General features: G+C 43.3%; 1 protein-coding gene across 4 annotated transcripts in view; it reads left to right on the top strand.

Moving 5' to 3' along the window:
* The window catches only part of LOC125104624 (collagen alpha-4(VI) chain-like), a 127,574-nt gene that overhangs the window by 13,189 nt on the left and 96,027 nt on the right, over window positions 1-18,358 (top strand). For 3 of the 4 annotated variants that reach the window (XM_047737261.1, XM_047737271.1, XM_047737246.1), the window contains exons 3-6: window positions 1,600-2,202; window positions 4,573-5,160; window positions 5,839-6,444; window positions 10,503-11,132. In XM_047737261.1, coding sequence (XP_047593217.1) covers window positions 1,600-2,202; window positions 4,573-5,160; window positions 5,839-6,444; window positions 10,503-11,132 — 2,427 coding nt within the window. The remainder of the gene's footprint in view (window positions 1-1,599; window positions 2,203-4,572; window positions 5,161-5,838; window positions 6,445-10,502; window positions 11,133-18,358) is intronic. The other variant, XM_047737253.1, reaches the window with a different exon arrangement.

Raw genomic sequence — 18,358 nt, 5'->3', positions numbered from 1 at the left:
GAGCATGTAGGGGCCACATGGCAGCTGTGAGAACTTGGACTAAGGAGCCTGGACCATGGAGAGCCAAGTGGAGAGGAGACAGTATGTACAGGGCCAGACCCAGCCAGTATTTTTTAATTTTTTAATTTTTTTATTTTTTTCAGCATAACAGTATTCATTATTTTTGCACCACACCCAACCCAGCCAGTATTTTAACCCTCCAGACAGAAGATCAAATACAAGATGTATTTAATCAGCATGGGATAATCATCCGCTGGTTGTTGAACCACTTGAAACTAACATCCTCTTCAGCTAGTTTCTGTTTTGTTTCTCTTCTCTCTTATCGCTGATTTATAGGTTCTCCTACCATCATCATGGACAATCACATTGCCAAGTGTGGGGGAAAAGTCATGCCAGTTACTGATGAATAGGGAGATCATAATCACTTCTTCCCTTCTTTTGGTCCCCACAAGCACAGTGTTCAATCCATGCATTTACTTCTTGCCACAGCAGTGCAATGTTTGAGTTGGAAGAGACCAGGTCATCTGGCCAAATCCTTATCATAGAGAGATGCAATCTGAGAAGCAGAAAGATGAGCTCTTGGCCCCAGTCCTGCAGCCACCTGGTGTCTGATCCCTTCCATGCTGGAGGCCAGGGTGGGCCCAGCTGGAGTGACACTCACTCTGGTCACTGTTGGGGTTGTGGTTTCTGGGGTTAGAATTGGGTTTGGGAGACGTGGTGTATAGTGCAGGCTTGAGTTCAGGGAGCCAATGGACAAGTGGGAGCCACACTTATGGTAATGCCAGAAGATAAAACTGAAAGGGGCTGGTGGTAGCTAAGGAATGCCAGGGGTCAAAGCTAGAAAGCAGAGGTCTTAGGTCAGGTTCTCTAGATGCAGAGCCTGGAAGCAGGATTTGGTGAACATGTTATTGTGAGGGAATACTCTTCAGAACAACCTGTAAGGGAATAAGAGAAGTGAGATAGGCTGGGGGTGAAGAAGCCAAGCAAGGACGTAGTCTCAGGTAACATCCAGCCTTGGCCTGAGCCATGGAAGATGCTGGAATGTAAATGGCACTGGAGTTGTTTCAGTCAAGGCAAGGGGGCTAGGTACTTGTGACACCATATGATCGGCCATTGGCCACCAAGGTGGTATAAATTTCCAGGTGTCTTCATATGTGGTTTCTCTGCTCACTACAGCCACGGACAGGTCTCTAGGCAAAGTGTCCGAGGGAAGCAGTTAACTGTAGCACTTGAAGCAGCTGGGGCACAGGTGTGCCAGCCAGCAAAGATCTAGGTGGGGCAACAATACATCCTCTACTGGTTGAAAGTATTTTCTTTTATTAAATTTAAGGGATGGGTGGAGGGCCATAGTCAGGGATCTCACTGTAGGGATCAGATATCTGTTGGAATGAAACAGAGTGGCTAGTGAACAAGGGTAGATGGTGGCCATGAGGTGGCAAAGGAAGATGGTGATATGCTTAGGCTGTGCATATTAGCTATTGTCAAAGAGCTGTGCAGGCAGATCTGTGGGCTGTGAAGGCAACAAGGGGGAGAGATAGAGTCACAGCTCGTAGCTGTCAATTTTGTGCTGTTTTATCTTGAACTGACTCTCTTCCCCAGTCTGCAGGGAGGCATCCGTGGGAGATGTCGTGTTTCTAGTGGACGCCAACATCAACCCCCAACATACCCGCAGCGTGCGGAACTTCTTGTACATCATGGTAAACAGCTTCAATGTCAGCAAAGAGTCTGTCCGCGTGGGGCTGGCTCAGTACGGTGACCAGCTCCATTCCGAATTCCTACTTTCCTCTTATCCCCACAAAAGCGATGTGTTGAAACAAATTCAGAGGTTTCAGTTTAGGCCTGGGGGCCACAGGTTGGGCCTGGCCCTGCAGGTCCTTCTAGATGAGCACTTCCGGATAACAGCAGGGAGTCGGGCAACCCAGGGCGTGCCTCAGGTGGCTATGGTGATCAGCAGCAGCCCCGCTGAGGACCGTGTTCGGGAAGCTGCCCAGGCCCTGAAGAGGGCCGGCGTCCACATTTTTACCGTTGGTGTCAAAGATGCAGTTTTGGCGGAGCTCAAGGAGATTGCAAGCAGTCCGGAGGAGAAGTTCGCTTCTTTTGTTCCCAAATTCTCTGATCTGGGCAGTCACGCTCAGAAGCTGCGGCAACAGCTGTGCGATACTTTGGCAAAGGCAGCTCAACCTGCTAATGACGTCTTTCCAGGTACAGAGAATTTCCCCTTCTTGTTTCTGATCTAGAAGTCACAGGACTCAAAGCTTTATCTCTTCTTCATCTCTCCCACTATCCTTATTTTCCTTATGTGTGTATGTTGAATTTTAATATTACAATCTCACTAAACTATCTGTACCCAAATCTCCTCTCCAATCATTGACCAGAGACTTAGCAACTTTTTTTTTCTTAAAGATTTTTATTTATTTATTTGACAGAAAGATCCCAAGTAGGCAGAGAGGCTGGCAGAGAGAGAGGGGACGCAGGCTCCACCCTGAGCAAAGGGCCCGATGTGGGACTTGATCCCAGGACCCTGAGATCATGACCTGAGCTGCAAGCAGAGGCTTAACCCACTGAACCACTCAGGCATCCCGAGACTTAGCAATTTTTAAATAAATCCTGTGGACCATATGCTGGTTCTCTAAGCAGATGTAATGGAAGTTGTTTTTGGAGGAAGAACATTTGTTCTTAGAATGATATTCTTCCTGGATTAACTTATCCATGTTGCCTGGGTGGGGGACTGAGGAAGAGAGAGCAGCAGTAGATCCTCTAGGAAGCTTGCTTATTTTATTGCCACTGTGTTGGTATAAAGTATTGGTTATGAGGATGAATTTAGGGAAAAGTAAGGTCTGGGCTCAAATCCCAGTCCTCCACTTCTTAATGGTGTCAATTCGAACAAGTTACTTTATCTCCCTGAATCTAAATTTTCTTCCTAGGATGGTAGTACCTGCCTCAGAAAGTTGTTGAAGTCATTAAATAAAATTATGTAAGTCGGGTGCTTATCTTAGTGTTCAGCCCATCAGAGGTGATAGCGTTATGGCCATTAGCCATGATGATCTGTCATTAGCTTTGTACTTCTGTTGGTGGTGATGGGGTAGAGACTTGCAAAAATCCTTTAGGAGTTTATTACTTAATTCTATGAGAAAACAAGGAACTTTGAGCAGAGGAAGAGAAGCTTGCTGGTGGTTTTCATCAAAATGCCTAAGAGGATAGAGCCTTCATTACTTATTCATTATTTTGGCATTTCTACATAACGTAGGTAAATTGGAAGAAGTGTTGAAGCTTTTTACCCATTTGATGCTGCAGGTGTGTGGTGGTAGTATTGCATTTGTACAGCCAAATCATATACCTTGTTTTTGTGTATCACTCTAGGGTTTACAAAAAGGTTTAAATACTTAGTAATACTAAATACCATTTGCTTGGTACTATACTATTTGACAAACTTGTTTACATTGCCCTTCTGACTGATAGATACATATGCAAGGTGATTCTTTGTTAGACCCATGGGGATGTGTGTGATATGTAGGGTAATTAGTATTTACTTTTACATAGATATGTGAGGCAACTGGTATTATTATTTGCATTTTTTAAGTGAGGAAACTGAGGGCAAAGGTAACATAACTGGATGGCACAGCTAGGATTTGGTCCCAGGTTTTTAAGACCAGATCCATTCCAATAGGACAAGGGTTGTAGATTGCATTCCCCAGAAGCAGAGCTTGAAGCAAGGATTTGGATATACATTATTTATTATGGAAGAGCTCCCAAGAGATTGGTAAGGATGTGGGGGGTGCAAGACAGAGAGGTAGAGGAAAGAAAGGAGGAATGTAATCTCAGGCAATCAGAGGGTAGTTTTAGCTTGATTCTAGAGGAGAACTCAGAAATATAAATTATGCTTCAGCTAGGCTTTCATATATAGTAGGCAAAGCAGCTCCAGCAGCTGAAGGGAAGTCCTCCAACGAACAGTGTACAGAAATGGTGAAAAGGAATTCAAAAGAACTTGGGCAGAGCACAAATAATGTCTGCTACAGTAGATTATCTTATTTTATCCTCAAAACAACCCTTTGAGAGTGTGAGGGCTGGTATAAAGTTTTCAGTGCTGCGGAGAAGAAAACCGAGTCTTTGAAAGGTGGTTGATAAATAGATCACAAGGCTCTATGTGGTAGAGCTACAATGATGTATATAATGAAACACAGGACACATTCCAGCTTTCTGACCTGTTGGTACCAGCACACTTGTAGAGATGAAGTTTATTATCACTGGAAAGAGGACAACTCCTTTCTCAGCATACTGCTACACATACCCCTTTATAGAAGGGGTTTTCTTCTTTATGAGATTCAAGGGATGTCCAAGTGAGTTCCAAGATTGGACATATCAGTAGAACAAGACAGAACCCTCGGGAGATGATGGAGTTGAGGGAAGGAAAGGCACAGGGAATGTTGTTACTTCTCTGAGCACTGTCATTTAGGGTGTCTGAAGGCCACAGAGTATAGTCTGATTGGCCCTACTCTCCTTTCTGTGTACCATTCTGCCCCACTAGTTCCAAGCATTTTGAGTGACTCCAAGATTTTGTCTTCTTTCTTGCAGCTTGCAGAGAGGCAGTCCTAGCAGACATTGTCTTCCTAGTAGACAGCTCAACCAGCATTGGACCCCAGAATTTCCAGAAAGTGAAGAACTTCCTTTATTCTGTGGTTTGGGGGCTTGACATCACCAGTGACCAGGTCCGAGTGGGACTTGCTCAGTATAATGACAACATATACCCAGCCTTTCAGCTGAACCAGTACCCTCTGAAGAGTGTGGTCCTGGAGCAGATCCAGAATCTTCCCTACCGTACAGGAGACACAAACACAGGAAGTGCCCTGGAGTTTATCAGGATACGCTATTTGACTGAGGCAGCTGGCAGCCGGGCCAAGGATGGGGTTCCTCAGATAGTTATCCTGGTGACAGATGGGGAGTCAAATGATGAAGTCCAGGAGGCGGCCAGCAAATTAAAAGAAGATGGAGTGGTTGTGTATGTGGTAGGGGTCAATGTTCAGGATGTCCAGGAATTGGAAAAAATAGCTAGTGAGCCATTTGAAAAGTATCTCTTCAACATTGAAAACTTTAACACCCTTCAGGATTTCTCGGGAAGCATTCTTCAGACTCTGTGCTCCACAGTGGAGGGTAAGATAAGAGGTAAGAAGGGGTGTCAAAGCCTAATATTCTGACCAGGACACCTAAATACAGTATGAGCTAGGACACACTGAGTGTAGTGAGAGGGCAGGAGAATGAGCTGGCTGCCATCACTGGAGAACCTGGGGGGACTTCCTAAGTGAAGGAACCTCAGAGCTGGGGATTGAACAATGAGCACAGTTTTCATGGGTAGAAAAGGACGTCTTGCCATGTTGTCCAGAGGAAGTCCAGAAGACCTATGTTCTTGATCCTGCCTGTGCCACTTTCTAGTTAGGTGAGTGTGGAGCAGCTTTACTTCTTCACATCAATGTTCTCATCTGTACAGTGAAGATAATAACACTTGCCTAGTAGGATGGTTTTTGGAAACTAAATCAAATGAGTATAAAAATAGCTAACACAAAATAACTCCTCCATATATGTCCATTTCCCTTGCCTCTTCCATTGCTGGCAAGAGGTGCTTTAGTGTAATAAAACAGACAACAAAGGCAGCAGGGTGCAAGAGAGAGAGTCTTGTGAAAGGCTCACACTGAGGAGGTGAAGTAGAATATGTACATTGTTACATAAATACAGTACTCTCCCTCTTATATTTCCTGCAGCCTTGTATTCAGTTTTCGTGAGATCTTGATTTGATTTACTTTCTCTTCTATGTCTTTGCCTTCTTCCTCCTTTCTTTAATTCCAGAATTCTCCCAGGTATATGCAGATGTGGTCTTTCTTGCCGACACCTCACAGGGCACATCATGGGCCAGTTTCCAGTGGATGCAGAATTTCATCTCCAGAGTGGTTGACCTCCTGGATGTTGGCAGGAACAAGTACCAGATTGGGCTGGCTCAGTATGGTGGTCAAGGGCATACCGAATTTTTGCTCAATACCTACCAGACCCGGGATGAGATGACTGCTCACATCCGTGACCACTTTTTGCCCCGAGGTGGCTCCAGAAGGACAGGCAAAGCCCTGCGATACCTTCATCAGACCTTCTTCCAGGAGGCAGCGGGAAACCGGTTTCTCCAGGGTGTTCCCCAGTATGCAGTGGTCATGACCTCAGGCAAATCTGAGGATGAGGTCTGGGATGCTGCACAGAAATTGAGGGAGAAAGGCGTGAAAGTCATGTCTGTGGGTGTCCAGGACTTCGACAGGAGAGAACTGGAGGGGATGGCAACTCCACCCCTTGTATATGAGATGGAAGGACAAGATGGAGTCAGACAGTTGATGCAGGATGTGGGTGTGGTGATCCAAGGGACCAGGCAGCCTGGGTTTGGGATTGCATCTGAGAAGGAGCCTGTAGTAGGTAAGATTTGGTCCCTACATGTGTCAGCCACTGGGAGGTCTCAGAAACTCTGGGGGAGAAAAGAAAAAAAGAAACTCTGGGGAAGAGCAGAGAAGGGGAGAATTCTGGATTCCTCAGTACTGGGATACCAGCACCAGTGGATGGGGAAGAGGAGGCGGCATGGGGTTTCCTCAGGCACATGTCATGTATTAGTTAACTACAATCACAGAGAGCCTGCGGAAGAAGCCATCCAAAAAGTCAGTGGCCAAAAAGAATCATTTATTTTTGCTGATCTGCTGGGGATCAACTAATCTTTGTTGGGCTCAACTGAATGGTTTTGCTGATCTTCCCTGGGCTTTTTCACAGATTTGAGATTTGGCTGAGGGTTGGTTGATCTACATTTGGCTCTGCTCCATAGCTCTCATCTTCCTCCTGTAATTACTAGGCCAGTCTGGGCACATTATTTCCATGGTAACTGCAGGGGTGCAAGAGAGAAAACCTAATTACATAAGCACTTTTAAAACCTCTGCTTCATCATCTGCTAACATCCCATTGGCCGAGCAAGTCATATAGTCATGTCATCATCAATAGAATAAGAAAGTCTATTTCTCCCATGGAAGTGAGATGTAGGGAGTTAATATCTCTGAACAATAATTCAAGTTACCATATGCCTTTTCTAGGAGAAGGAGAATTCAGACTTCTCCCCAGAGAAGCTGGTGTTCAAAATGCTTAAGGGAGGTGTTATTAACATTTTGAGGGAGACATTCATAGTGTAGGATTGTACTGTGCACTGTCAGAGGTCTAGCATTCCTGGTCCTTGACAACAGCATCTCCAATGACAATTCAAAACATTCTCATATATTTCAAAATGTCCCCTGGGGATGAGAACCGTTGAACCTTATCTCCTGCTAAGTCCCTTTATATGTTCTAACCATTAGCCAAGCTGAACTACTCACCATTTGCTATATACGTGCCATACTTTCCCACCACTGTCTCTGTCCTTGAATGCATTGGACCACCAGCCTAGATGCCCACAGGCAAAACTTCATCCTTTAGTTGTTATCTTCTTGGCAGAGCTTCTGGTTGATCTTCACAACAGAAATGATAAATCCCTTCTTTCTCTGAATTATCAGAGCTCTGCCTAGACCTCTCAACATGTAGAGGTTGAAAGTCCTTTGCATTTTATAGTCAGAGAGACCAACATATGTGAGACAAGATGAGGAAAATCCAAGCACAGATAATAAGGAACTAAGAAGCACTTTAAAGACATTACATTAAGTAGAAGTAGAATAGAAGGGGGTAGGTAATGGAGAATCTGACCTGGGCAGAATTGTGTTGGTCCATCATAATGGGTATGGTCTTAATATACAGGGAAAAGGGAAGAGCCTTCTTGGGAAGGGGAAGACCTTCAGTAAGTGGAAAGTGGAAGTGGAAATAGGCTGGATAAATGCGGAAGAAAATGAAAAAATGGAGCTGATTGGAGGAGGGGGAGGGTAGTGAGAGGTAATGAGAGGTAGTGAGAGATGAAACTGATGAGGTAGGATGGACCCCAAAGGTCCTAAAGGCCAGGGGAAGTAACTGTAGGCTTTTAGGCAGGAAAAATAACATGACCGAAATGGTCTTAAAGGAAGGCTTCAAGAGGCAGGCTGAGTTCCACACAACACCTCAGACTCAGAAAGACTATAAAGCTGAGCTGTCATCTATCCACATATGGAGGAGCTACCTGGGTCAAGACTAATGCTGGCTCTGATAATGAGGAAAAGGAATGAATCTTGACGATAACTTGAAAGAAAAATACAGTTGACCCTTGAACAACTCAGGAATTAGGGGCCCTTACCCCACCCCCACAGCTAAAAATCTCCATATAAATTTTGACTTCCCCCAAACATAACTACTAATAGCATACTGTTGATCAGAAAGCTTACGGATAGCTTAAACAGTGGATTAACACATTTTTGTATGTTATATGTATCATATACTGCATTCTTCAATAAAGTAAGCCAGAGAAGAGAAAAATGCTATTAAGAAAATCATAACGATGAGAAAATACTTTTATAGTACTGTACATACATTTATTGCAACAAATCCGCATACAGGCAGGCCGAGCCAGGGCTGCACAGGTTAGGCTTGGCATGGAGATGGCGATGTCCTACAGCCTGGTGGTTTTCAGTTGGTGGAGGCAGCTGCCAGGTGGGCCTGTGGCTGGTGGCAGTAACCTTCAGGTGTAGTATAGCTGCCCTATTGGCCTGGGGCTGTAGCACTAGCCTGTGGACATGGGCAGATGTGGCCCGACATGAGTGCACTTCTGGAAGGTGGAGGGGAGGGGCACCACAATGGAAAGGGGTCTGTCTGAGACCCTGGTGAGTGGAGAGCCAAGTGGGAGGGTGCGGGTAAACCCTGGTTAGTGGAGAGCCAAGTGGGAGGGTGTGGGTACACCAGGAGCTCAGGGTTTCCTGCCCAGTGCTGTCCCTGACCTCTAGGCATGTTCCTCTGCTTCAGCCCAGCCTCCTGCCCCAACCCTGGCACTTTACCCAACCACCCCATGGACACACAGGGCAACCTGCAGCCCTACCGAGTCCCAGGGCCCCAGGGGCAGCTGACAGCCTTGGCGGGCCTCCCTCGTACTCAGAAGCTAGTAGGCACCTTTGATTGTGTCCCTAGAGACTTGGGTCAGCAGTTGTAAATAAATGCCTTGTGGCTTTTGGTGCCAACTCTTAAAAAGAAATCCCATGTGTATAAGAGGACCATCATAGGGCAAACCCATGTTGGTCGAGGGTCATCTGTAATAGCACTTGGTACCAGCAGATGAAGGAAGGGAGAAGTCAAAGATGCTTTGGAGTTTCTATAGAACATGTTTTAGACTTGGCAAAATCAGGGGGCAACACTCTTTAAATCTAGGATTATTTGAGGGTCATTATAAAAAAGGGAAATCACAGGATCGTGAGAGGCCAAAGGTGAGTCAAAAGGTGATTGTTGTCTCTCTAAACATTTTTAAAAAAAGATTTTATTTATTTATTTGACAGACAGAGATCAGAAGTAGGCAGAGAGGCAGGCAGAGAGAGAGGAGGAAGCAGGCTCCCTGCTGAGCAGAGAACCCGATGTGGGACTCTATCCCAGGATCCTGGGATCATGACCTGAGCCAAAGGCAGAGGCTTTAACCCACTGAGCCACCCAGGTGCCCTCTCTCTAAACATTATTTAACAGGATGCCGCTCTCTATACCTTGGCTTCAGCCTTTTGTATGGGTGATTTTGGTTCTGTGTTAGGTTCATATGTATGTGGACATAGGACATAGGTTCATATGTAAGTGGACACAGTGGGTTTCCCTGCGTTAGGCAGGCAAAATCTTAAATTTGGAGGGAGGGTCTGCACTCCTCTTGGAAGGGAGTTTAGGCAGGTACAGCTCCATGCTCCCATTTGAGGTAGGTTCAGGCAAAGGCTCTTTTATAGCAGAATGAAAAAGCCAGTTAGCCCAATTTGTGGACAAAGACTTTTCATAGGCAATCGCAACATTTCATGTTGCCTCTGTTGAATGAGATTTATCAGAGAAAGATGCACAAGTTAATAGTCACAATCTCTTATTTGCATCTGTACTGAGAGGAAAAATTATTAAGTCAAGGAGGTTTTAGGCCTATAATAGAGAATTTGATTCAGTGTTTCCTGCAACTAGAAAAATGAAGGGAAAAAAAACTAGTCGAGGCAGGCTCAGATGTTTCTAATGGACATTGACGAATTGAAAAAATGATCTTAAAGCACTTCTTGTGGATATTCACATATTTACATATTTTGCAAGTGATGTGAATACTCTTCCCAGTGAAAAATTCTGTGATAAGTACGAAACCTGTGATGTTCTTTGACCATCATGCCAAATACTGCTCATAAAACTTCCACTAAATTCTAAAACCCATTCATATAAATTAGTATGATATACTTTTAGAGTTTATAATACTAAATATATTATTACAGTATATAAAAAGATAGCATAGTACAACATAAAAATATAACATGATACCAAATGAGTATATTGTCTTTATTACTCTGTTCTCATGCTAAAGTCCTTCTTTCTATTTTTGTTCATAGCATGTCCGACAACTATCCCCACTGATTTGGTCTTTCTCATTGAGGAATTCAGTTGGGACAGGCAATCAAATTTCCAACAAGTTGTCAATTTCTTAAAGACCACTGTCAGCTCTCTAAATGTTCATCCAGATGGTGTGAGAATTGGCTTGGTCTTTTACAGTGAGAAACCACGACTGGAGTTTTCCCTGGATGCATTTCAGAACCCAGCCCAAATCTTGGAGTATTTGGACAAATTAACCTACCGGAGAAGAAGTGGAAGGACCCAGACTGGAGCTGCTTTGGAGTTCCTAAGGAATCAGGTTTTCATTGAGGAAAAGGGCAGGCGGTCCAAGCATGGTGTGCAGCAGATGGCGGTGGTTATCACGGAAGGCTTCTCCCAAGATGAGTTGTCCAAGCCAGCTTCACTCCTCCGTAAGGCAGGGGTTATCATCTACGGGGTGGGCACCCACCTTGCCTCAGAGAGTAAGGACCTGGAGACTATAGCGTCATATCCTCCTTGGAAGCATGTCATCTTGCTGGAATCCTTTCTGCAACTCTCTGTTGTGGGAAACAAGATTAAGAACCAGCTCTGCCCTGAGACTGTGTACAGAAGTGTTTCCATTTCTGGGATGGGCCAGGATCTGCAAGAAGGTAGGAGAACCTTTTCCAAATTTGATCTTTTTTTTTTTTTTTTTTTTAAATATCTTCACTCTGCTTGTTCCACATACTTGCCTCCTCTACTCCTCAACAAAGGAAAGATTTTGGAGTCAGTTTATTAAAAAACAAGAACACAGGAGGTGCCTGGGTGGCTCAGTTGGTAAAGTGTCTGTGTTCAGCTCAGGTCATGATCCCAGGGTCCTGGGATCAAGCCCAGCATTGGGCTCCCTGCTCAGTGGGAAGCCTGCTTCTCCCTCTGCTACTTCCCCTGCTTGTGTTCCCTCTTTTGCGTGTCTCTCTCTGTCAAATAAATAAATAAAATCTTTTAAAAAACCCCACAAAACTTATTTTTGTTTTGATTCCAAACAGGGCAAAAGAATATGAAATAAAAAGTGAATATTCGGGGGAGGAGTCAAGATGGCGGAGAAGTAGCAGGCTGAGACTACTTCGGGTAGCGGGAGATCAGCTAAATAGCTTATCTAAAGATTGCAAACACCTACAAATCCAACGGGAGATTGAAGAGAAGAAGAACAGCAATTCTAGAAACAGAAAATCAACCACTTTCTGCAAGGTAGGACTGGCGGAGAAGTGAATCCAAAGCGACGGGAAGATAGACCGCGGGGGGAGGGGCCGGCTCCCGGCGAGCGGCGGAGCAACAGAGCAAAATCAGGACTTTTAAAAGTCTGTTCCGCGGAGGGACATCGCTCCAGAGGCTTAACTGGGGTGAAGCCCAGGCGGGGTAAGCGCGGCCTCAGGTCCCGCAGGGTCGCAGAAGGATCGGGGGTGTCTCAGTGTCGCAGAGCTTACCGGTATTAGAACGGGGAAGCCGGCTGCAGAGACAGAGCCGAGGAGTGACTCTCAGTTCCGGGTTGCCGTGAACCGGTCGCAGGCTCGGTCAGCTCGGAGCGCAGCCGTAGGCCAGGGTGACGGTAGTCATTTGGCACTGTTCTCTGAGGGCGCACTGAGGAGTGGGGCCCCGGGCTCTCGGCTCCTCCGGGCCAGAGACCAGGAGGCCGCCATCTTTATTCCCGTCCTCCGGACTCTACGGAAAGCGCTCAGGGAACAAAAGCTCCCCAAAGCGAACCCGAGCGGATGACTCAGCGCGACCCCGGGTAAGGGCGGTGCAACTCCGCCTGGGGCAAAGACGCTTGAGAATCACTACAACGGGCCCCTCCCCCAGAAGATCTACGGGAAACCCAGCCAGGACCAAGTTCACCTACCAAGGAGAACGGCGGAATTCCAGAGGAGAAGAAAGCAAAGCACGGAACTCATGGCTTTCTCCCCATGATTTTTTAGCCTTGCAGTTAATTTAATTTTTTTTTCTTTTTCAATTTTTTTTTCTTTTTCTCTTCTTCTGCTAAATTTTTTTTAACTTTTACCGTTTTCTTTTTTTAACGTTTTTTAAATAGTTTATCTAATATATATATATTTTTTCCTCTTTTTATATTTTTTCTTTATCGGCTTTCTTTTTTTTAATAGTTTTTTTTTTCTTTCTTTCTGAACCCCTTTTTATCCCCTTTCTCCCCCCTCACAATTCAGGATCTCTTCTGATTTGGCTAAAGCATATTTTCCTGGGGTTGTTGCCACCCTTTTAGTATTTTACTTGCTCCTTCATAAACTCTTATCTGGACAAAATGACAAGGCGGAAAAATTCACAACAAAAAAAAGAACAAGAGGCAATACCAAAGGCTAGGGACCTAATCAATACAGACATTGGTAATATGTCAGATATAGAGTTCAGAATGATGATTCTCAAGGTTCTAGCCGGGCTTGAAAAAGGCATGGAAGATATTAAAGCAACCCTCTCGGGAGATATAAAAGCCCTCTCTGGAGAAATAAAAGAACTAAAATCTAACCAAGTTGAAATAAAAAAAGCTATTAATGAGGTGCAATCAAAAATGGAGGCTCTCACTGCTAGGATAAATGAGGCAGAAGAAAGAATTAGCGATATAGAAGACCAAATGACAGAGAATAAAGAAGCTGAGCAAAAGAGGGACAAACAGCTACTGGACCACGAGGGGAGAATTCGAGAGATAAGTGACACCATAAGACGAAACAACATTAGAATAATTGGGATTCCAGAAGAAGAGGAAACAGAGAGGGGAGCAGAAGGTATATTGGAGAGAATTATTGGAGAGAATTTCCCCAATATGGCAAAGGGAACAAGCATCAAAATCCAGGAGGTTCAGAGAACCCCCCTCAAAATCAATAAGAATAGGTCTACACCCCGTCACCTAATAGTAAAATTGACAAGTCTTAGTGACAAAGAAAAGATCCTGAAAGCAGCCCGGGAAAAGAAGACTGTAACGTACAATGGTAAAAATATTAGATTGGCAGCAGACTTATCCACAGAGACCTGGCAGGCCAGAAAGAGCTGGCATGATATATTCAGAGTACTAAATGAGAAAAACATGCAGCCAAGAATACTATATCCAGCTAGGCTATCATTGAAAATAGAAGGAGAGATTAAAAGCTTCCAGGACAAACAAAAACTGAAAGAATTTGCAAATACCAAACCAGCTCTACAGGAAATATTGAAAGGGGTCCTCTAAGCAAAGAGAGACCCTCAAAGTAGTAGATCAGAAAGAAACAGAGACAATATACAATAACAGTCACCTTACAGGCAATACAATGGCACTAAATTCATATCTCTCAATACTTACCCTGAATGTTAATGGGCTAAATGCCCCAATCAAAAGACACAGGGTATCAGAATGGATAAAAAAACAAAAACCATCTATATGTTGCCTACAAGAAACTCATCTTACACCCGAAGACACCTCCAGGTTTAAAGTGAGGGGGTGGAAAAGAATTTACCATGCTAATGGACATCAGAAGAAAGCAGGAGTGGCAATCCTTATATCAGATCAATTAGATTTTAAGCCAAAGATTATAATAAGAGATGAGGAAGGACACTATATCATACTCAAAGGAACTGTCCAACAAGAAGATCTAACAATTTTAAATATCTATGCCCCTAACGTGGGAGCAGCCAACTATATAAACCAATTAATAACAAAATCAAAGAAACACATCGACAAGAATACAATAATAGTAGGGGATTTTAACACTCCCCTCACTGAAATGGACAGATCATCCAAGCAAAAGATCAACAAGGAAATCAAGGCCTTAAATGACACACTGGACCAGATGGACATCACAGATATATTCAGAACATTTCATCCCAAAGCAACAGAATACACATTCTTCTCTAGTGCACATGGAACATTCTCCAGAATAGATCACATTCTTGGTCCTAAATCAAGTCTCAACCGGTATCAAAAGATTGGGATCATTCCCTGCATATTTTCAGACCACAATGCTCTAAAGCTAGAACTCAATAACAAGAGGAAATTTGGAAAGAACCCAATACATGGAGACTAAACAGCATCCTTCTAAAGAATGAATGGGTCAACCAGGAAATCAAAGAAGAATTGAAAAAATTTATGGAAACAAATGATAATGAAAACACAACGGTTCAGAATCTGTGGGACACAACAAAGGCAGTCCTGAGAGGAAAATATATAGCGGTACAAGCCTTTCTCAAGAAACAAGAAAGGTCTCAGGTACACAACCTAACCCTACACCTAAAGGAGCTGGAGAAAGAACAAGAAAGAAACCCTAAACCCAGCAGGAGAAGAGAAATCATAAAGATCAGAGCAGAAATCAATGAAATAGAAACCAAAAAAACAATAGAACAAATCAACGAAACTAGGAGCTGGTTCTTTGAAAGAATTAATAAGATTGATAAACCCCTGGCCAGACTTATCAAAAAGAAAAGAGAGAGGACCCAAATAAATAAAATCATGAATGAAAGAGGAGAGATCACAACGAACACCAAAGAAATACAGACAATTATAAGAACATACTATGAGCAACTCTACGCCAACAAATTTGACAATCTGGAAGAAATGGATGCATTCCTAGAGACATATAAACTACCACAACTGAACCAGGAAGAAATAGAAAGCCTGAACAGACCCATAACCAGTAAGGAGATTGAAACAGTCATCAAAAATCTCCAAACAAACAAAAGCCCAGGGCCAGATGGCTTCCCGGGGGAATTCTACCAAACATTTAAAGAAGAACTAATTCCTATTCTCCTGAAACTGTTCCAAAAAATAGCAATAGAAGGAAAACTTCCAAACTCATTTTATGAGGCCAGCATCACCTTGATCCCAAAACCAGACAAGGATCCCAACAAAAAAGAGAACTACAGACCAATATCCTTGATGAACACAGATGCAAAAATTCTCGCCAAAATACTAGCCAATAGGATTCAACAGTACGTTAAAAGGATTATTCACCACGACCAAGTGGGATTTATTCCAGGGCTGCAAGGCTGGTTCAACATCCGCAAATCAATCAATGTGATACAACACATTAATAAAAGAAAGAACAAGAACCATATGATACTCTCCATAGATGCTGAAAAAGCATTTGACAAAGTACAGCATCCCTTCCTGATCAAAACTCTTCAAAGTGTAGGGATAGACGGCACATACCTCAATATTATCAAAGCCATCTATGAAAAACCCACCGCAAATATCATTCTCAATGGAGAAAAACTGAAAGCTTTTCCGCTAAGGTCAGGAACACGACAGGGATGTCCGTTATCACCACTGCTATTCAACATAGTACTAGAAGTCCTAGCCTCAGCAATCAGACAACAAAAGGAAATTAAAGGCATCCAAATCGGCAAAGAAGAAGTCAAACTATCACTCTTCGCAGATGATATGATACTCTATGTGGAAAACCCAAAGACTCCACTCCAAAACTGCTAGAACTTGTCCAGGAATTCAGTAAAGTGTCAGGATATAAAATCAATGCACAGAAATCAGTTGCATTTCTCTACACCAACAACAAGACAGAAGAAAGAGAAATTAAGGAGTCCATCCCATTTACAATTGCACCCAAAACTATAAGATACCTAGGAATAAACCTAACCAAAGAGACTAAGAATCTATACTCAGAAAACTATAAAGTACTCATGAAAGAAATTGAGGAAGACACAAAGAAATGGAAAAATGTTCCATGCTCCTGGATTGGAAGAATAAATATTGTGAAAATGTCTATGCTACCTAAAGCAATCTACACATTTAATGCAATTCCTATCAAAGTACCATCCATTTTTTTCAAAGAAATGGAACAAATAATCCTAAAATTTATATGGAACCAGAAAAGACCTCGAATAGCCAAAGGAATATTGAAAAAGAAAGCCAAAGTTGGTGGCATCACAATTCCGGACTTCAAGCTCTATTACAAAGCTGTCATCATCAAGACAGCATGGTACTGGCACAAAAACAGACACATAGATCAATGGAACAGAATAGAGAGCCCAGAAATGGACCCTCAACTCTATGGTCAACTCATCTTCGACAAAGCAGGAAAGAATGTCCAATGGAACAAAGACAGCCTCTTCAATAAATGGTGTTGGGAAAATTGGACAGCCACATGCAGAAAAATGAAATTGGATCATTTCCTTACACCACACACGAAAATAGACTCAAAATGGATGAAGGATCTCAATGTGAGAAAGGAATCCATCAAAATCCTCGAGGAGAACACAGGCAGCAACCTCTTCGACCTCAGCCGCAGCAACATCTTCCTAGGAACATCACCAAAGGCAAGGGAAGCAAGGGCAAAAATGAACTTTTGGGACTTCATCAAGATCAAAAGCTTTTGCACAGCAAAGGAAACAGTTAAAAAAACCAAAAGACAACTGACAGAATGGGAGAAGATATTTGCAAATGACATATCAGATAAAGGGCTAGTGTCCAAAATCTATAAAGAACTTAGCAAACTCAACACCCAAAGAACAAAGAATCCAATCAAGAAATGGGCAGAGGACATGAACAGACATTTCTGCAAAGAAGACATCCAGATGGCCAACAGACACATGAAAAAGTGCTCCATATCACTCGGCATCAGGGAAATACAAATCAAAACCACCATGAGATATCACCTCACACCAGTCAGAATGGCTAAAATTAACAAGTCAGGAAATGACAGATGCTGGCGAGGATGCGGAGAAAGGGGAACCCTCCTACACTGTTGGTGGGAATGCAAGCTGGTGCAACCACTCTGGAAAACAGCATGGAGGTTCCTCAAAATGTTGAAAATAGAACTACCCTATGACCCTGCAATTGCACTGCTGGGTATTTACCCTAAAGATACAAACGTAGTGATCCAAAGGGGCACGTGCACCCGAATGTTTATAGCAGCAATGTCTACAATAGCCAAACTATGGAAAGAACCTAGATGTCCATCAACAGACGAATGGATAAAGAAGATGTGGTATATATACACAATGGAATACTATGCAGCCATCAAAAGAAATGAAATCTTGCCATTTGCGACGACGTGGATGGAACTAGAGGGTATCATGCTTAGCGAAATAAGTCAATCGGAGAAAGACAACTATCATATGATCTCCCTGATATGAGGGAGAGGAGATGCAACATGGGGGGTTGAGGGGGTAGGAGAAGAGTAAATGAAACAAGATGGGATTGGGAGGGAGACAAACCATAAGTGACTCTTAATTTCACAAAACAAACTGAGGGTTGATGGGGGGAGGGGGTTGGGAGAGGGGGTGGGGTTATGGATATCGGGGAGGGTATGTGCTATGGTGAGTGTTGTGAAGTGTGTTAACCTGGCGATTCGCAGACCTGTACCCCTGGGGATAAAAATATATGTTTATAACGCTGTAAAAAAAAAAAAAAGAAAAGAAAGGATGAATCCCCAAGTTTTGTAGCAACATGGACGGGACTGGAAGAGATTATGCTGAGTGAAATAAGTCAAGCAGAGAGAGTCAATTATCATATGGTTTCACTTATTTGTGGATCATAACAAATAGCATGGAGGACAAGGGGAGATGGAGAGGAGAAGGGAGTTGAGGGAAATTGGAAGGGGAGGTGAACCATGAGAGACTATGGACTCTGAAAAACGATCTGAGAATTTTGAAGGGGTGGGGGGTGGGAGGTTGGGGGCACCAGGTGGTGGGTATTGTAGAGGGCACGGATTGCATGGAGCACTGGGTGTGGTGCAAAAATAATGAATACTGTTATGCTGAAAAAAATAAAAAAATTAAAAAAAAAAAAAAAAAAAAAAAAAAAAAAAAAAAAAAAAAAAAAAAAAAAAAAAAAAAAGTGAATATTCCTCCCTCATCCTATCTTAGCCTTCATCCCTTTTATTAGTTTTTAAAATTTATTTTTATTTTT

Source organism: Lutra lutra, chromosome 1 (assembly GCF_902655055.1).
Source record: "Lutra lutra chromosome 1, mLutLut1.2, whole genome shotgun sequence".
Lineage (NCBI taxonomy): Eukaryota > Metazoa > Chordata > Mammalia > Carnivora > Mustelidae > Lutra > Lutra lutra.
The sequence above is the reverse complement of the archived record's forward strand: the minus strand, read 5'-3'. Positions and strand labels throughout refer to the sequence as shown.